This window comes from Electrophorus electricus, chromosome 8 (assembly GCF_013358815.1).
Source record: "Electrophorus electricus isolate fEleEle1 chromosome 8, fEleEle1.pri, whole genome shotgun sequence".
Lineage (NCBI taxonomy): Eukaryota > Metazoa > Chordata > Actinopteri > Gymnotiformes > Gymnotidae > Electrophorus > Electrophorus electricus.
In genome coordinates, this window is record NC_049542.1 from 21236025 (window position 1) to 21255472 (window position 19448).

General features: G+C 43.1%; 1 protein-coding gene across 6 annotated transcripts in view; it reads right to left on the reverse strand.

Annotated features, from left to right (window-relative positions):
- Positions 1-1985: 1985 nt before the first annotated feature.
- Positions 1986-19448, reverse strand: part of znf704 (zinc finger protein 704) — a 33881-nt gene continuing 16418 nt past the window's right edge. Inside the window, exons 3-11 of one of the 6 annotated variants that reach the window (XM_035528915.1) lie at positions 15625-15728; positions 14962-15203; positions 13194-13294; positions 11868-12135; positions 11122-11256; positions 10393-10490; positions 10103-10204; positions 2658-2705; positions 1986-2550 (exon numbers count right to left, since the gene is read on the reverse strand). In XM_035528915.1, coding sequence (XP_035384808.1) covers positions 2696-2705; positions 10103-10204; positions 10393-10490; positions 11122-11256; positions 11868-12135; positions 13194-13294; positions 14962-15203; positions 15625-15728 — 1060 coding nt within the window. In that variant the 3' untranslated portion in view covers positions 1986-2550; positions 2658-2695. Of the gene's footprint in view, positions 10205-10392; positions 10491-11121; positions 11257-11867; positions 12136-13193; positions 13295-14961; positions 15204-15624; positions 15729-19448 lie in introns of all 6 variants that reach the window. The other 5 variants (XR_004776364.1, XM_035528914.1, XM_027006335.2 and 2 more) reach the window with 5 other exon arrangements.

The following is a 19448-nucleotide window of genomic DNA, read 5'->3' on the forward strand; positions in this document are numbered from 1 at the left end:
GAATATATATAGATTTTTTGTCTTGAAGGAGCGATTCAGAGATGCGTATTTTAATAATGTATACATAAAGTGAACATTCCAAAATATACATAATATATTGTAGTTAGAGTAATGTGGAAGATGCTGTTGTGGTTGTTTAAGGCTTGGGCCAGCAGGCATTTTCCTGTCAGTACACAAAATTTGTGTAACACTAAAGGCTTGTGCTTCGAAGCTGCTGTAATCCAGGATCTTGCTGCTTTAGTCTAAGATCTTGCTGATCTCTCCCCCACTTGTTTTAAAAGCACTTTTCCCCCCATGGAGATGGTGTTTTTCTGGAGCTTTTGTTTTCTGTCCCAAAATGTTTAGTGTACCAGAGATGTTTTTAAAAAGCACTCACTTTCTTACATGTCCACAATATTTGACAGTGACGTCTTTGTCAGGACTGCAGGCAAAATGATCTAAAGCTTGTAAAACTGAATATATAGAGTGTAATTTTACACTATGCATTTTTGTTTTTGACATCATTGTTTAGTGCAGTACTTGACCTGTTGTGTGATCTTGAAGCTGCATTTCCTTAAATATGTAGGTGCCCTTGTTTCATTATTTACTTTTTTCCTTTGAAGGCCAACTATTTGTAAATGTAAAAGGATGCTTTTCTCTGAATGTGTTACATTGACTCTGTGTAATAACTGTTTTTACCCATGCCAGCAGAAAAAGTCAGCTTGCACGTGCTGTTTTGTATGTCTGCTGCTAAATAAAGCACAAGTTATATATTCAGAGTTCTTCATTCTTTTAAATGACCGCCAAGTTAGGCAATGTACAGCTACACTTCGTGTGTTGCGTTACTTTTATAGAACACTAGATGGCAGTCTAATGTATGCAACCAGGCCTTTCTTTTTTTTAATCGTTCCGTTAATGCGCTTTCTGCAGCAATTTACAAAAGAGCTGCACCTGGCCTCCCATTTAACATATCAAGGCCTGAAATTAATTCATTTACAAATTAGAAATGTTAATCATATTAGCAATAATGGAGTCTATAGAATGATCTGGTCCTCTGGTTACCATGTTTGTGTACATACCATCTGTGCAACACAAAAAGAATGACGGATCCCCTGGCCAATCAGAAGAATGGAAAGTAAAGCTTTTGAATATAGCATTGACCAATAACAGAATGAGATTGTGTAGTAGGTGTGAAGACATTCTGTATTCTGTCATATGAATACATATGTGTACAATACGCAAATGAATATGACCAAGATTATACAGGAGATAAAACAATATATGTGACTATTCTCAAATAGGGAAGCCATAAACACTGTTGACATTTGTAAATCACTAGGGATCAATGTATAACTCTACCCTCAATTAAATTATTAATGAGGGAAGGTGGTATTATGAGCCCCAGATCACCTTCAGAATGTTAGCAGGATACTGTAGGACACTTAATGCAACATTTCTTTTGTATATTGGTGGGTTTTTATGGCCCTAGCACTGGTTACAGTGTTATCAGTCCTATCTGTGCATGATGAAATGTTCAGTCAAACCCCTTTGTCTTCATAAAAAATAAATAATGCCTGGGATGGACACATTGAGTCTGGAAAAAGTGCATGATCTCCAGAATATCCACCAAGCCATTAGCATTAAGAAATCATTATCAGCTATAGCATATGTGTAAGCCCCATATTGTCTGTCATATAGTTACTTTGTGTATTAATAACTTATTGCAGGGCAGTTTTTGGTATTTTATCATAAAGTGTTAAATATTATCATTTTTGTGGAAATACCTTTTGTTTTAATATTCGATGTATGCCAGCACATAAATTACTTTTCACTATCTTTTTAATTTTACTAAATACAGAATGATCCATGATCGCAATGAATCCAACGTGGGTTTTCTTTTCTTTCCCATGTAGCAAGACAATTATTATCCAGCCTGGCTAATCAGAGTGGACTGCACCATTGTGTTATTGGTGTGTAGATAAATGAATACACTAGAGCAAACACAGTGTACTAAACAGCTGCCAAAAGCTTTTATTGTTCTGTGACCAGTACGTCTGAGCTCCTAGTAACAAGAGCATCTCTGAAAGGTCATATTTACACCAAAAGAAACATCAACAGCGGCACTGACAAGCACCAGGACACTGTCACCGTAGCACGAATACAACGGCAGTCTCTATGTACACACAGCTTTGAGTAAAAACTAGCACAGCCTGTGAGTGAGGCGATAACAGTCACTAAGTGCGTTCTCTTCCAAGAGAACAAGAATTAAAAAAGTAACCAAAAAAGAAGGAATAAAGCAGGGGTTCCCAAACATTTTATTCAGACAAATCTTTATATCCCAGTTCATGCCAAAATGCTTTCAGGATGGAGGTCTGTTTGTGGGATTAATTTTTACAATTCAGTTGTGAGCTCTAAATTGCACTGACAGATAGAAATATCCACTAACAATATTTTAGCTAAAAAGTTCAAAAACGTTTTAAGAAGTGTCATATATTTTTCTCTCCTGTTTTGCTGGAGAACCTTGCCTCTGCCTGCTGAGAGCCTGGAGTCCCCAGTTCAGTTTGGGAACCACTGCAACACAATTAACAAGAGATATTGTACACAAGTGCTTCTGTTTGTAGTTGGTATTGCATTTACCTTAACAATCCTAGATAAGAGGGGGAAAAAGCATCTCTTACACTGTCAACTCTCGGTCATGACTGTCCAACCTTTTCTTCTAGATTGGCCTGTGAATGTATGAAGTGCGTATTAATTTGAATTTAAGGAAATTGAATTGAAAATTTGTCTAGGTTGGTCCAGGTGTACCTGCACTAAAAGCAATGAATTGCAAATTTTATAAGTGGAACAGTAATGCTGTGTGATTAAGTCTATTAAAATATTGCTCTACTATGCTGTGCAAATGTTTAACACAAATGTTTAACACCACTTTTGATTACAGGACTACAATTTTGATTTCACTGAATTGTTACTGAAACTTCTGAACTGTATTCATTAGCATTCATCATCTTTCGAAGAAATGTCTGTGGAACTCTAACCCACAGTAACCCATGTCTTCTGTTATGTCTTCTGCTGATACTGAGAATGAAGAGAGAGCAGAAATGAGAGTGCATTCCATGATGGTTCACGTGGCCCCAAGACAAGCGCTCTCTTAGCACAGGGCCCCTGGGAGCACATAGGCATGTCATTCAATGCAGAGGTGCAGCAGACACATCCTTGTGCTCACTGTGTGAAGCCCAGGATAAGGTAACCTTAGTGCAAGGAGATCCACTCAAGTGGTGGTGCTGTTCCCTCAATGACAGCTGCACACACCCTAGTATTTAACAGGCTGAGGAAGCGACCCATTGTTCTAGAGCACTTACTGCTTCAGGGAGTGAGTCAGAGAGTCAGAAAACCTAAACACAGGTTCCTTGGGGAGAGCCAGGTGAGGGCACTGTTAATGAGTAGCTGGGGTGAGCAGAGGTCCCTGCAGAGCAGACGCCACAAGTCTCACCATGCCCAGGCATTCTAAATGGCCAGTATAAGCCACATATCTAATGCATCTGCAACCCCAAACTTGAGCCACTGCTTTAAAAGGCAGACACAGAAGCCCCATTTCTGTATGTGGAAGCATGCCAGGAGTTGATTTTGTTTGGCTGTGTGACATATAACAATGCTCACAGCAAACAGTATAATGTGCTCTAAGTTTAGCTGAAATGTTTAGTTACTGCCACAGCTTGCACAACATTTCTGCTCCATGTAGACATGAATCTACACCTAAAATGCCTCTCAGCCGAGTTAAATTGATCTGTTTCTTCTGTGGCCGTCTACTTTACCAGCAACAACACCAGGACAAAACAGAGTATAACATCTGAATAATATTTGGAGTTGCCATCTGGTGTTGTGGAGTATAATAGGTCACTAATAAAATATCAGAAACAAAAAAACAAAAACAAAGAGATGAAGAACACAACTGTGCATGCAAAAGAGCCTTAGCTAGATGCAGTCAATGGTTTGTGTTCTTGTAACCTGCGTGAACTTTATATTTCTACAGTTGTGGGTGAATACCCACGGTGTAAACAGAAATTACTGTCCATTTGTGGCTTTCATAATGGATTCAAACAAATACCTGTAATATTTTAACATTGTGAAAAATATTGAAAATATTCTACTTAAATAAAACTGAATTTTAAAACAAACATTGCATTGAGTTGACAGTGTTTGAGAAGCCAGTTCACAAGGGTTTTGGGGTCCATAATCTTTGCTTTTTCTCCAAGGTTTCTGAGGAAGTGGCCCATAAATATGCTGTTCTGAAAATTGAAAGTTTCCATTACTGTAAAATATGTAGAGAAAACAGCTTGTCCATGTGAAAGCATTTAACAGCTGTTAAATGTGAATGATATATGAATATGTGATGAACTAATTGCTTTCTTGGTTCAACTCAGCATTGTGTTTGAGGGATGTTTGAGGTGCTGGGGTGTAATAAACTTGGTAAACACCAAGGGCCACTCTAAAGAGTTGGCTTCTATGGCTTTAGGGTTCTATTGCAGCAACTATATATGGCATGTAATGATGAAAAGCTCTCTTTTTGTCCCAGTTTGCTGTAAACACAGTATACCCACATGTGCACAGAGCATCATATGCTCCCTCTACTCTATTCCATTTGTAGTGCTTCAAATGTACTTCCAAAGGAGTAACAGTAGAACAAAGATAAAATAAAAATGTTTCTTAAAGCCTAGTTTGGACTCGCCACAGAGAAGGAGCAGGAGCAGGCAGTTGCCATTATGTAGTCATACATATGTCGTGGTCCTCTGTTTTATCAGCCCTAGTGAGCAGTACTTATGGGTTCCCTTTCTGAGTCCACTGTAATCACTTCACCCAGTAAGGATATATGTCATATCTTTTATCATCGGCAGGCTTTTATGGCAGCTACATCTTATTTGTTTATTGCTCCACCACACCCCCACCCACACCATCACCACATGTCATGAAATCACTCAATTCATGCCCATGCTGTTAGATATAGAGTGGGCTTAAAAATGGAGCCAGTGAGCTCTGGCCTTTTGCCCAAACCTTAGACAATGGCAACTACTGGCATAGAGGACCTACAGTTCCTGTACAATTATGTACTGCATCCTGCCTGCTCTTTGCCCGTTTTGTAGACAAAACACAGTATACACATTTATAAATTCAGTTCATATTTCTATTTTCTTCAGCATGCACATGCAGTATTAAAAATACAGTCCAAGTATGTTAAAAAGTGTAAAAATCCAGTGCGACAGTCTTTGAGTTCTTGAGGTTAACATGGTCATTGACAAGAGCAGCGACATAATTCATTACAGATTACCATGCCTACAGTTCCCATGCTTCATTGGTTGTGGGAATCTTATTTTTTTAGATATCAAGTATTTGATATAAATTGCAATGCAGTATAATTGTGACAATATAGGCAAGTTTTATTAAATTCCTGTCACTTCAACAGGCAGATAAAAGAGACACTATAGCCCAAAGATATATTTAATTTTCAAATATGTACCAACTTGCCTATGAAGTCCAATGAGTGTACTGAGAGACACAAGTAAGTCTTTGGGTTTGAGAGGGCCTGTCACTGTGCTTACCTCACTACTGCATGGCTGCATTGCTTCTGTAAGGCGTGTTTCTGACTACAATGAATGATCTCACTGATTTAACATCTTGTAGGAAAAAAGTCTTCTGCGTTCCCAAAACATAGACATCATAAACCAACTCAGCATAGATCAAAATGCCGATTTAAACATATCTATGTTTTGGAATCCAGATAAACACAACAAAGAACTACAGTACTGCAGTTGAAACGTGATTACAAAGCACAAGTGGGGAAAAGACACCCCTTAGCATTACAATTGTGAAAATGTTTTCACTAAAAAACTAAAGAAAAGAGAAAATGGGCTCCTACATCCACCCAGTTTAATTAGTACAAAATGAAGAACTCAGACAAGCCGACACTTGTATACATTCCTTTGCTTTCTGTGCATGTCCACACACACGTCAATCCTTACCAAGGCACAATTAGGCTCCAGTGTGTCCCCAAATACCACATTCCTGACAGCGGACAGCGGTGCAGCCCTCAGCCACACACACACCCCAGTGAGATCCTCTGATCCCCTCGCTGAGCAAAAACAGGCAGCCACATCAAGACTTAGTCATGTTCATTTGGGACATGGAGGCCAATACGTTGGTTGAATGCATTGCAGAACCCCATCACAAGTCATATTCAGCCTTTTTAAAGGCACTACCATGACAGCTGCGATTTGAAGCCCTCTACAACACTGAGAAGTTTATTCTGGTGGTAAACTGGGACGGTGCAGCTCGTTTTGAACAGAAAAGTACTCTCAAGGCTTTGCCTTTCACATTTGTCACACATGCACACCTTTTTTGTATGCTCAAGGACACACGCACGCACACACACACACTCACACTCATTTTCTTTAACACTTTCTATGGCCTCATCTCATGTTTGTAGTTTGCTAAGGTTGATGTGCACTCTCACACAAACACAAACACACACAGTTATGTAAGGAAAGAGCTGTGAAGCCAAAGGGCTCCATCCTGCCAGGGGTGTAGAGGCAGCCAGAGTAACTACTGTCCTCTGGTTGCAATGCCTGCATCAGGCTAACTCAAACAAGGCCATGCACATGAAACCTGAACAACTGCACAAATCATACGGTGATAGCAGTGGAAAATGCATGCAAAGGTTTGGCTTTAGATCAGGTTACATTTGAGTCGGGTAAAAATCCACAATGGCAAAATGATAATTATATATAGAGAGCTCATAGTCACATACATGTAGAAGTCACTTATACATTGAATAAACAGTCATATTTTGAATAGGAGATTAGTATGATTTGTTAAACCTTGGATATTACGCTGTATTTTTTAAAAAAAAAAATTTTTTTACACAGAGTAACAGAAGAAGTGATTTGGAAGGCTTGAGATAAGTGAGACTAAAAGCTTTTATCGCATTTGGCAATTTCTGCTTCATACTGCACATGTGACATGGACCAAAGCTGCTGTTTTAGTGGACCACACTAGTATTAAAAATGGCTGTTTAATATGTAGCTATATAGGAATATCTACTGTAGTTACATGATATATACCACAACCTGTCATAGTCAGGATATTTGTTACAATGGTAGAGTACAGACAGGGTGAGAAATAGGAAGAATGCAAATATGGAAAGAAACCGTGTTGTTGCTTGAAAACTTTACTTAAGATGGACGTTAATCATGTTTATTTTCATGTACTTCAGAGTAACAGAGGCTGTTGCACATAGGAACACCTCTACTGAAAGAAAGGAACTAGCAATGACTGACAACTGGTGGCCAGCTAATGAAATGGCAGTCAAAACATATATAAACACCATGATGACAGATAGGGCTATGTGACATATCATGAGAAAATCAGTATTTATATTGCAATTTTTAGTGACAGAATCACCCAACAGCTAATCCACGGTAGGTGCCATTATCTCTAGGTTGGTATTCATAGCAATAATGTATCCCAACTAATGTGAGAGAGCACCCAAGCTTAACCTCGTGATTTCAGTGAAATTTCATAAATAGTTGAGATGGTTTAAAGTTTTTTTCCGTGTAAACAATAGAGCATGCCTGCTTGCCCCGTACATTAACACCTGTGAGGGGCGTCAGCCCCTTTGGTCTATGGTAGCACCAGGGGACCAGTAAGGGGTAGCGTTAGGTAGCAAGCACCAGCTTCTATGGCATTCTCCACACACTGACCTCTGTCAAAACTTCTCAAAGCTAATCATACTGTATATATCAGAAGAATATAAGACCATAAACACTGCAGCAAGGTTAAGTTCTAAGGCTAATTCTGAAGAGTTCTGATGCCACTGATGCCACAGTGATAGAGCCCTTGAATAGCTCTCGTGGGTTTGACTTTAATATAGCTCTGTTTGCACTATATGTTCAGAACTTGCCCAACAAGAAGGCAAGGAGGACTAGGATTACAATTCTGGAATTCAGTCAGAAGAATGGGGAAAAAATGTAAACAGAAAAAAGGAGAAATTTATGAAAGCAAGATGCAAAAACAGGCAAAGTATGACTTATCATTTAGAGATAACATATAAACATGAATTCTGCACTTTATATTTATATATAGGTATATATACTTTCTTAAAGCAACAAAGAAATTCACATATAATGGCAGTTTTCTTTTATCTTAAAGTATTATGTACTCTGTAACATCATTTAAAATGAATGCATAATGATTTTTGAGAAACAAATTTTCATTCAAAATTATCTTTAACAAAGAAACACACGCCTTTTTTGTTCACTTGGTGCAATAACCTGTCTCTGCTACTTCCGAGGAAAGACATTTAGCTTAGATTAGGACGACATACGTAAACATCCTGAGAGGGATAAAGAACCATTTCAGGGCTAAAGGAGAAGTGATATGGATGAAGGGCTGAGGGACAAAGCTGTAGTGTCTGTGTATCTGTGTGTGTGAATGTGTGTGTGTGTGTGTGTGTGTGTGTGTGTGTGTGTGTGTGTGTACATATGAAGTGAGATTCCAAGCTGGTGCGACTGCAGTGTGTTTTGGATGGTTTCACGCGATACTGCATTGTAGCAAAAACAGCGCCAGAGGACTTACAACTGCCTGCTAAGCAGCCATTTTCTTCTTGCATAAAACTTGAGGAGAGACTTCGGTGCTGGCATCACCAAGGCCATGGGCCCCAGGAGGAAGTGCAGCCACAGGACTGCCCTAAGCTGTTTTTTTTGTGCAGTCCCCATCGTCCGGAGTACTGTGTAGGAAGGCCCTCTGTGAACAAGGCCCTCTCCTCCTGTCGCGAGTGCAGCAAGCGGTGCAGTAACACAATGCTCCTCAATCACAGGTGAATAAGAAAACTTTGCTTCCAGCATCACGCTTGGAGCTCACACGCTGGCAGGGGTAGAGGCAGGGGAGGGGCTGGCCTGGGGCAGACGTGGCAAGTGCTGCAACTTTTATTACTTCCTGTTTAAATTGTGAGGTCAGGTTAAGGGTGAGAGGAGGGGGAGCTCTTCGACCCAGAGAGGCACGGGGGCCACCTCTCAAAGCCCCCAGCACATGCAAAACCACGCGCTCAGGCCAGGTGGTTGAATGTCTGTGGGTGGCGACACCAGGCTGCTGTGCTGGGGTGTAATCAGCGTATCAGACTTTGCACTTTATCATATATAACCAAGTACAGAAACAAAAAGCAAAAAAGAAAAATGGCACATCAAACAAACAAAAAATACTAAAAACAATCCTTTTTGGTTGCAGGTAGACACTCCTGTGACACAAAAACCATTACCTTCACTGTTGTTAAATGTAGCTGCTGGTTTTGCTTTCACTGATTGCATCCCTGAAAGAAATTATAAATATAATACTGAGATAGAAAATGATCTTTCCCTCATGGGTCTAATTGCTTGTGATGATATGGAAGAAAGAGAGAAGCTGAAAGTGTCATATCCACTTTGCATTTTTTTTTGTATTGTTTTGTTTTGTTTTTTTGCATCGATCCTTTTCCACTAGAGGGAGCTCTCTCTCCCATCTCCCCTACCCCACCATACCCTCAAAAGTCCCCAAAGAAGAACAGGGACTCTAGTGGAGTCTGACTGGCAAACCATGAGTTTTGCTGAAATGTAGGCGTGGAAAAGTGTTCAGGGAAAACAAGAACCCCACACACCCCTCCACCCCAACTTCATCTTTTAACACTCTCAAAGAAAGTCTTTTCTTTCAGAAATAAATTCGGCAGTGATTGGTCCCACCACTGGTTCCTCTGCAACTCACAAGAATGTTTTATAGCCAGAGCTTCAAAAACAAAAAGAAAAAAGACAAAGAGATCACATGACGTTTTCTCAGGTTTTTTTTTCGTTTGTTTTTTGATTTTGTTTTTTTTTTTGCAGAGCTGCTCGCTTCTCTCTCCATTTTGGTGGGAGGGGCAGAAGCACTGGATAGGGAGGGAATGTTTGAAGAAGAACACAGGTCCTGGTTCCAGGCCAGGAAGTGAGGGAACACGGTGTAGGAGGCGGGGCAGAAACAGAGTTACAAGGGTTTGAGTGAAGCTATGCATGCAAGAGAAGCCCCACCCCCACTTCCGTGGCAGCCAGACCCGGCTTAGTCCACAAACCTCTGGCAGGCTTTCTTCCAGCGGCAAGCAGTGCACCACATGTCTCTGTTTTCCATCCCGTACACCTTACGGCATTTCTTACCCTCGCCCCGGGACTTCCTGCTGGATAAAACCGAAAAGACAACAATCCTCAGAGCCCCAACCAGTGAGAGAAAACACTGCACAGACACGTCTCAACCAGCATGGTCTACACAAAATACACAAAGTGCAGTTGGAGGTGCTGACAAGTGCAGAAGTAGCAGTGCAGAAGTGTGTGCGTGTGTGTGTGAGTGAGTTCGGGAGGGCAGTACCTGAGTGAGCCTGCAGCTCGTGGGGGAGACGAGAGCACAGTGATGGTCTGAGAGCGCTGTTCACTGAAGCCCTGTGTCCGGCCATGAGTGGGAGAGGCCTGTAACACAATCCAGCTTATTTACTATAGCCGGGACAGACTGCTGTTTACTGAATGGACAAGGCATAGAGGTGAGCTTCTAAAAACCTTTCATCTCACAAAACTGAATGGGAAAAGTCTATCAATTAAAACAACTATGAGCAAATGTACATAGTACTGACTATGTGAACATCTTACTCAAAAGTGGTGTAGAGAAACACTGGAATTTGCACTTGGTTAAAGCATATATGGGTACGACAGCAGGGTAACCAACTGGCCCTGGCTTTGAGCCTTGGTGACCCCGATATTGTTATCTCACAGACTACACTACAGTTCAGCTGTGATGGCCTCTGTGTGCGGAGATGATGAGCACTAAGGTGAGCCTAGTTCCAAGACTGCGCTCAGAGGTTCTGTGATGGGGATCGAGTCGCATGGGCACATTGGATACTGGCAGAGCAGCAGTGAGCATCCATGAGTGCGCCCGTCTTCTTAGGTCTGGGTCAGGGTGACCTACCGCAGGGAGCGGTGAAGGCCACACAACGGGAGTCCTTGCGAATGTATGCATGCCAGACAGGACACACAGGAAGACAACCGCAACCTGGGTAGTGTTGTGGGTGCTTGAGTGTGTCTGATCGTGAGCTTGTGTACTCACAGGTGTGCCAGTGAAGGTGACGGGTGGGGACTGCCAGGAGATGCTGCAGCTGGTGGAGGGGGTGAAGCCAGCGGTGTGGGTGGAGGGGGTGGAGCAAGCAGTGCTAGTGCAGGGGATGTTGACAGGGGCTGTGGCCTGTGAAGGGGACAGCAAGGGGCTGCAAGTCACACTGAGCTATGCTGGCCTACATTGGGGCAGAGCTAAGCAAAGCTGTTGGGCAAGCTCTCCCAGTAACTCCCTGTTCCAGCAGGACAGGCTACTTAGGACTGCTTGGTTTGTCATGATTGTCTACCCAGTTTTGTCTAAAGCTGTGATTTATATCTTAATACTATGTTGTGGAAATCACTCCAAAAAGAATTACAGAAAAAGAGATGATGTGTGACTATCTGAGTGTGATTTTAGTAACGCACTACTTAGGCAAACAACTCACTACAGGCATTAACCTGTGCCTGAGATGAGATAATTTACTTGTTATGACAGGGTTGGCAGAGCTGGTTTTACATTAACTTCAAAGTATACCAGCTGAATCTTAAACACCAAAATAAAGGGTCTTGATTTCAAAGTTAAAAAAGAATAAACTCTTTAATTCTTTAATGCCATGGCTCCTGTGTGCTGCATTCAGAAGATTCAATAGTACAGCAGTTCAGAACGTTCAGGGTCAGGGATGCCCATTTAGGTGCTCTGAGCTAGTGAGTCGTAATGAAGTGTGCTCAAAGTGAATGCTCACAAGGGTGCTTGGGTGTTACCTGGTAGGCGTGGTCTGCATGCACCAGGTACAGCGTGCTGGGGGCGGAGCGGCTCAGTGGAGTGGAGCTGCTGCTCTCGTTCCTGGACCCGGCTGTGCTGCCGGAAGTGTCGGGCTTCCTATGCTCAAAAGAGGGCGGTGGAGACAGCACAGACGGAGACACAGGGGACAGGCTGCTCAGGCCGTCTGCCACCGAATCAGTGTTGAGCTTGATCTCGGTGTAGTAAAAATCCTCCTCGCCATCACTGCACTCAGAGTCGCAGTTGCGGCTAAGGAGGACAGGGAGAACACCATCTCATTAGTGCACTGATTCATTTGGCTCTCTACTCTAATTAGTTTTATGACCAGCACGTCATTTTCCATCATCAATTATTTGGCAATTACTCTCAGTTTAACGGGTGTCTACTATTAGAGCCTATATTAAACTATAGGCAAATACAATTAAAAGGCTTTGAATGTTTTGTAAGGTACAGTGTATTTCATTAAAACTGTGAGGAAAATCTCTTATATGCCTTAAGTGCCACAACACGATGCACTTAAAGCCTTCATGAAATCATGAAGTATTCATTTAATACTGTTCTGCTGGAGGTAAACTATAGATGGATGTAGCATGTTATTAGTGTGTCCTTGACTTACAATATCCTGTCATTACTCTACTTTGCAGGTGTCAAACCCGAGTTCTACAGTGGCAGTGTAGCACAGCATATCATACTCCTTGAATCAACACACTTGACTTATTAGGGGCTCTGTAATGATCTCATATGCTTAATCAAATGTGTTGAAGCAGAGACACTAAACTAAGCCTTACTGACTATTGTGCAATGCCCTGACCCTCACTGGACTACTGCACACTGTTCCGACCCTCACTGGAGAGCTGTGCAGTGTTCTGACCCTCAACTGAGTATTGTGTAGTGTTCTGATCCTCACTGCTACACACAGCCCTGAGCTTCTAGCACTGGAGTTCTGACACTCCTGCTATCGTACAGCCATCTGTAAAACTGTAACTGCTTGAATCTTTTGACACACATTGATAAGGAACAGTGTGCAGAATTTCTCTCTATAAAATGTATCAAGAGTTCACTGTGATGACTGTCAGTTAGTTCTCATTTCCTAGCTGTGTGTGTGTGTGTGTGTATGTGTGTACCTGATCATGACAGTAAGCACATTATTTCTACTGCAAGTTTACTCACTATGATTTTTTTTTAATTAAATGTCTAATAAAAAGATTTGTGCATCCTTTAGTATTGGAGTGATGGCTTTAGATTTGTTTCCATTATGCAATGAGCTTGAGGGCTGTAATACACCATACTGTACCCGTGCGTCTTACCCAAGATGGACAGTGCGAATGTGCCTTTGGATGCCTGCCGCTGTGCTCAGGACCTTGCCGCAGTTCTTCCACAGACACTTGAACATCACCTTCATGGAGTTCTGCCCGAAACAAAGGATCAGTGTAGCAGTGTGAGCCCACCTTTCTGCTCCAGAGCCCCCACTCCCCTGCTCCCCCTCTCCCGCTGTACTTCCACACAAAGGAGGGTTGCGAAGAAAGAGGCACTTCATCTCATTCTTCCTCCAGTAGCCCCTGGAGCTCAGAGAGTGGGGCAGACGCCTGCCCTACTGCGGCCGGAGAGCCTGCTAATTGGCGGGCAGCAAGATTGACACTACACGTGCGGCCGTCATAACCCATGTGACTTCTAGCCCAACCTGGCCACACTAATTACAGTGGCCCCTTTGAGGAACCACTGCTTCTATACACACCAATTGGTTTTTTTTTGCTGAAAGCCAGAAGGACAAAGAATACCTCAGTCCCCGACCATATGCTATTGTGATGTGCATCACACTGCTACCTGTTTACTGTGTCGAGGCACTAATTTAATTTCCACGAGGAGGTGACGGTTCTAGTTGGAAACACAAAGCAGTCATTTCTTGTTCCTGGGTGACAAAAACACTCCAGCTCCCACTGCCAGGTTAATGGCATCTAATTAATAGATGAAAACCCAAACCAAGTGTTTTCTTGTGCAAAACCTAGCACTGCATGACAGGGAAGGTAGAACTTATGCTGAAAGAAACACCAAAGAAACACACTAGAGGACATCACTGGCCTGTGGCAGCAAATGAACTCAGTCTTTTTTATGGATTTAGCAACTACAAAAAAGTGTCTTTTTTTCCTTCATTTTGGTGCAATAAGGTGATTTATTAAGCCGAGATAAGGACTGTTACTTTCCCCTGAATTTCACTATCGCTTCCTAGCTCTCTCTCTCTCTCTCTCTCTCTCTCTCTCTCTCTCTCTCTATCACTTCTTTAAGATCAGCATATCAGCATTTATTTACATCCTCAACAGGCAGGGGAGCACTTTACTGATCTGGATGAATCTCCAAGTGCAATTTAATGTTTGCTACGGAAGATCAACAGCAAGACGGCTGCTGCCCCATGTTACGGTGCCTGAGATGAGGCAGGGACAAAGGAGCCGTTCACTTCCATAAATAAAGGAAGAGAGGCAGAAGCTGGGATCAATGTGAGGGAAGCTGAGATCAGTGTAACGGAAGCTGGCATCAGTGTGACCGAAGCTGGCATCAGTATGACATAAGGTGGCATCAGCATGATGAAAGCTGGAATGCTTCAAGCCTTCCAGTCTGCCCCTCTGCACTCTGCATAAGGGGGGCATTGATATTCGAAAGTTGGTTGTCACAGGGAGTGGCCCGCACCCTCCACAGCTTCACATCACCTCACTAACATGAGCTTATGACAGCAGGAAACACAGCTTCAACTTGCAACACCCCACAACTGTACTGAAGAAGGAGGGGTGATCATGCATAAAAGAAGAGAAATACACACACACACACACACACACACACACACACACACACACAAAAACACATACATTCTGGGCTCCCTCACAATACATATAATAATAAAACTGACTGATTCAAAATGAACTTTGTCTCTTTCAAAATTACATTAGCATTTCAATACTTCCCGATCAGGGTGTAGTAGCAGGGATGGTAGAACTCCACGTTGCCGCGGTGCTGATCATTATTATGCAAACTATTCTTCCTCCCAGTTCACTTAGTGATGGGAAGGGGGGGGGGGGGGGTCACCTTGCGCTTGCGGGGAATGGGCTCGTCAAACAGCAGGCTCCCTGCATCCTGCTCGTCCAGCGCGTCGTCAGGTGGCCCACTGAGACTGCCTGCACGGAAGGGCTTGAAGCTGTCAGCTGACAGCGGCGGCGAGGGTGTGGAGGGGTTGGAGTGGTCGCTCGGAGCACTCCAGCTCCAGTAGCCGCTGCTGCTGTAGCTGGATGGCATAAAGCCTCCATCCTTCCAGGAGCCATTTAGACCCTCTGCAGGAGGATAGCAGATACATGATTTGGTCATGGAAAGAGCTCTGTCATTCATATAATAACAGCCTATATTTTGGTTCTTATCCAGTAGAAACAAAACATGTGCAAAAACATGGTGTATTAAAACCAGGTTAAAAGGCTAAGTGTAGTTTATTTTAAACTTACAGAAATATATATATATATATATTCCAAGTGCTGTCTAGTCAACAAGGAATTTTTCCTGAAATGATTCTGTCATAGCAGTAGCAGCTAAATCATAAGGGGAAGAACCAGCTCCAGTGTGCAGCAGGGTCAAGGCTGCATTAGAGCACAAACAGGAAACTGCTGAGGGGAAACCCTGTGCTGCTCTATGTGCTGCTGCTGAGTGCAGGAGGGGGTCAGGTCGTGTAAGCTGGCTTTTCTGCCAGTGCAGTGCACTTACCACCCATTTTTACTGGGGGACTCCGCACCAGGGGGCTAGTGGACAGGCTGGTCAACACCATGGCAGCAGTCACTTTGTCCATGTCCACCTCCTCCTCTGATTTCCTGTTAAAAGAACACAAAAGAAACTTGGGTTTACTGTAGCATAGATCACTTTTTTTCAGAATGAAAAAACGCTCATCTGTGCATTTGTGCAACAGATTCACAGAAGAGTATTCTGTACTCTTTTTGAAAATTTTGTGATAGAATGATTGAGAATTTGTGCCAGCATATGATGCAACTTCACACTGCCATAGCATCATACCATTTCTATGCCATTACAATTAAAAGTGAAGATTTCCTTCAGGTAAACAAGACCTGGTCCAGATTTAAGCCTGGCTTACATGAAAAACAAAGTGGAGAACAAGGAACAAGGTCGTCAGGCAGTTTTCTAATGCAGGGAAGGTCGCCACCAAGCTGCACACTGGCGCATGCTTTATTGTTATCAAAGGACGGTGAATGGAGCCATCGGTGTGTGAAGACTGTAATCAATCTGGTCACCTGTCAGCTCTCACAAACACAGTGTCCCATGGGACCCCCGAGCCGACTCTGTCAGCAGTAGAGCAGTGGCTACCTGGGTCTGGGGCCTGGGGCCTGAGGCTTAGGGCACGGGGCAAAGATAAAGACCACGGGCTAGCAAACAAGTTTGTGAACCTCGATTAAATTTATGTGCCCCTCGCAGGATGAAAATGTCATTATAGTGTCTGTATAAATAAGCACAGGCAGCTGTGCATTCGCATAGGTAGATTCTGTGTGTTTTTGCACAGATAGCTGTGTGTTTGCGCTGGCACTGTTCCCAGGACCCCATCACTATGCCACTTCCTGGTCACCTTGGGAAGGGGGTGCTGAGGGTGGAACAACAAAACCCAGCCTTGAGTTGCCAGAAGCGTCCCTGAACAGCACCTAATTAGCACCCTCAATACCCCTGCGCCACTGATATATTGTACAGAAATACAATAGATTCTTTGTAATTAACATGTGATTTATTGCTACCCTCCAAAACAGGTATTTAAAGGTCCCTATCACATTTGACTTTAGTGGCCCTATAAAGACATATGGAGCGACCCATCACCGTACTTATGAGATGGTCATTAAAAAACTTGGTGAGTGAAACATCTAGCTGTACATGATGCTTTCAACAAGTGCTGTCTGTGATGGGAGTATGAATCCCAGTTAGTATGATGGTTGATTTTAGATGGAATAGAGTGGTCTGGCACGGGAAGATTTTTTACATTTCAAAATTTCTGGAGGCTTTGTGACATCATCTAAATTAAACATTAATATGTGTAACATATTAATATGTGTAACATATGTGTAACATTGAGAGGTGGGGCCAGGGAACCCCACTCTTCCCTTACAGCAAACTGGAAACAGACATCAACCCTTTCATTTTACGTCAGCCTTCTCCTTCTTTGATGGGGGGGGGGGGGGGGGGGGGACAACAGAACTGACATGCTCTCATCATACACAGATCCCACCAGCACCCAAACCTTATACCCTCTCGCCATCAAACAACTCACAGAGGTATGAAATAATGACCCAAGGGAAAAATAAGTGCAGGTATAAATTACCCAAGGGTGCATGCCCAAGGCCGCCCCTCTAGTGCAGCAGGCCAAGTGTGTGGTGCGTGCTCTGTTGTGGGGGGGGTTGGGGGCGAGTGTTTTGGCAGAGGACATAAACAGGCAAGATGGCAGTCTGCTGACATCTGCTGCAGCATGTCAGGCAGATGTGTCGACTTTCTGTGCCTGTCCAAACTCCCAAGACAAACGGCAGAAGCTGGCAACGGGTGAAATGCAATCCCTGCACCCCCATCCCAACACACTGCCTTCGCAGACATCTGGGCCTTTGTGTGTAAGGGTCCCTTTGAGGAGCCCAGAGCCCCCCATGCCATGGAGCTAGGGAGAGGGCTCCAGTTCCAAGAACAGCACTGGCTCTGGGGGGGAGATAATAACAACAAGGACTGATTGTGTTACCATGGTCCCAGCTTTCTGTCACCTGTTGTATCTCCACCACCGATAGTGTTTGTACTATGCTCGAGAAGAGAACACAAGAAGAGGCGCATGCACCACCAACCCACCCACATAAACCCTGGCAAGGCTCACAGTATGACAGTGTCATTATTTTTACATAAGAACGCACTTATTTCAACTTTGAGTTCCCTGCGTAGCCTTTCCAGACAGACTATGGCAACCTCACAATGTAAGGTTCAACATAATAGCTTCTGTGATGTCATGTACTTCATGTAATTTTAACATCACCCTTTAGAACACATTTCATATTTTTCATATGAAAAACATATATATCAGTGTTCATTCAGAATCATATCTTTGCTATTCTTCAACACTCCTGAATGCTCATTGCTTAAAAATAACAACAGGGGATTCCCCTGAAATCCCAACCATCATGCCTGCCCCTCCCCCTCCCCCTCCACCCCTACTCCACCCACCTCCACCCACACAACCACCTCCACCCACACCTCCACCTACACCTCCACTCCTCCCCCTCCATCCTACTCCACCTCCACCCACACCTCCACTCCTCCTCCACACCGCTTTAATTTGAGAGAAGAAGCAAAGAGCAGGAGGCAGGAACATTTGAAGCCCACTTTGGCTGCGACAGCCATCGCTCATTACAGCCACTGGGCTATGACGCTCATTTCCTCCTGAATAATGGATAATAAATCTGAGCCATCCAACAAGGCCACCTCAGGCCTCCTACATTTTTGTTAGAACAGTTGTGATACAGCCATCCACACTCCAAACTCTACATATTACACAGACCAAAACTGCAATGAAGGATAAACCGTTACAATTAATGAAGAGAGCGTAGGTCTCTGCGCTGAAGCAGCAAATCATTTAAATGGCAATGTTTCATGTATAAGACATTTACAACCAATTTTTAAAATTTCTTGTAGAGTTGCACTATCATTGCAAAAGCAAGTTTTGGAATAAAGCTGGTAGAGATTTCTCTTCTTCTTGAAGAGTCAGCATACTGTGACATATATAACAAGTCCATCAGTGCACAAAGTATTTCATTCACCCCAGTTCACTTAACACATAAAAGGATTATGTCTTTTTTTTTCCTTTCATGAGATGCACATATTGAGGTGCGAGTTGTAGAAACTCGGTGCAGGATCAAGTGTTTGCAGAGGAATGTACCCAGCCACACACTGGACCTCACGCTGTGCCACATGCCATAGGGCTGGGGGAAATAAAAGCCAGGACACATGCAGGGGTAGCTCATGCACAGGATGGTGCTAACCGCCATACCAGGTTGCACACGGCCATGTTTTCCATGTCGGGAACGTTAACCAAGGCTTTTATTGCCCCTCTGGAACCAACAAGTATCTGTTAAGAGATGGTGAACAATCTCCAGTTTAACTGACTGTAAGAACCCATCCCACCCTCTGATCCACTACCAGACAACCAACCCATTTCTGTGGTACATGCTGGTGCTTTCCTCATATGTGCATTATATGCTGAAACCTGCTACACTCATGTTTAGAGTCTCATATGACAAAATTACCATCATGAGAAAAAGAAAATCAACACAGAAGACATGAGGTGAGGTAACATAATTCGAAGCCAGCCTGAATCCAAACTACCAAATGGCTCCATTGAGAGAATAGTTAATCCAAAGAATCTGTGAGTCTCACTCATAATATCCCCTCTGCAAGGTCTGGTTAAAACAAGGATTAATGAATTCATTAGCTATTAACTCGCATTACTGAAGGCCTCCCCTGGCATGTTCCCACAGAGAACAGAAGTGTATATCTGCTCTTTGTTC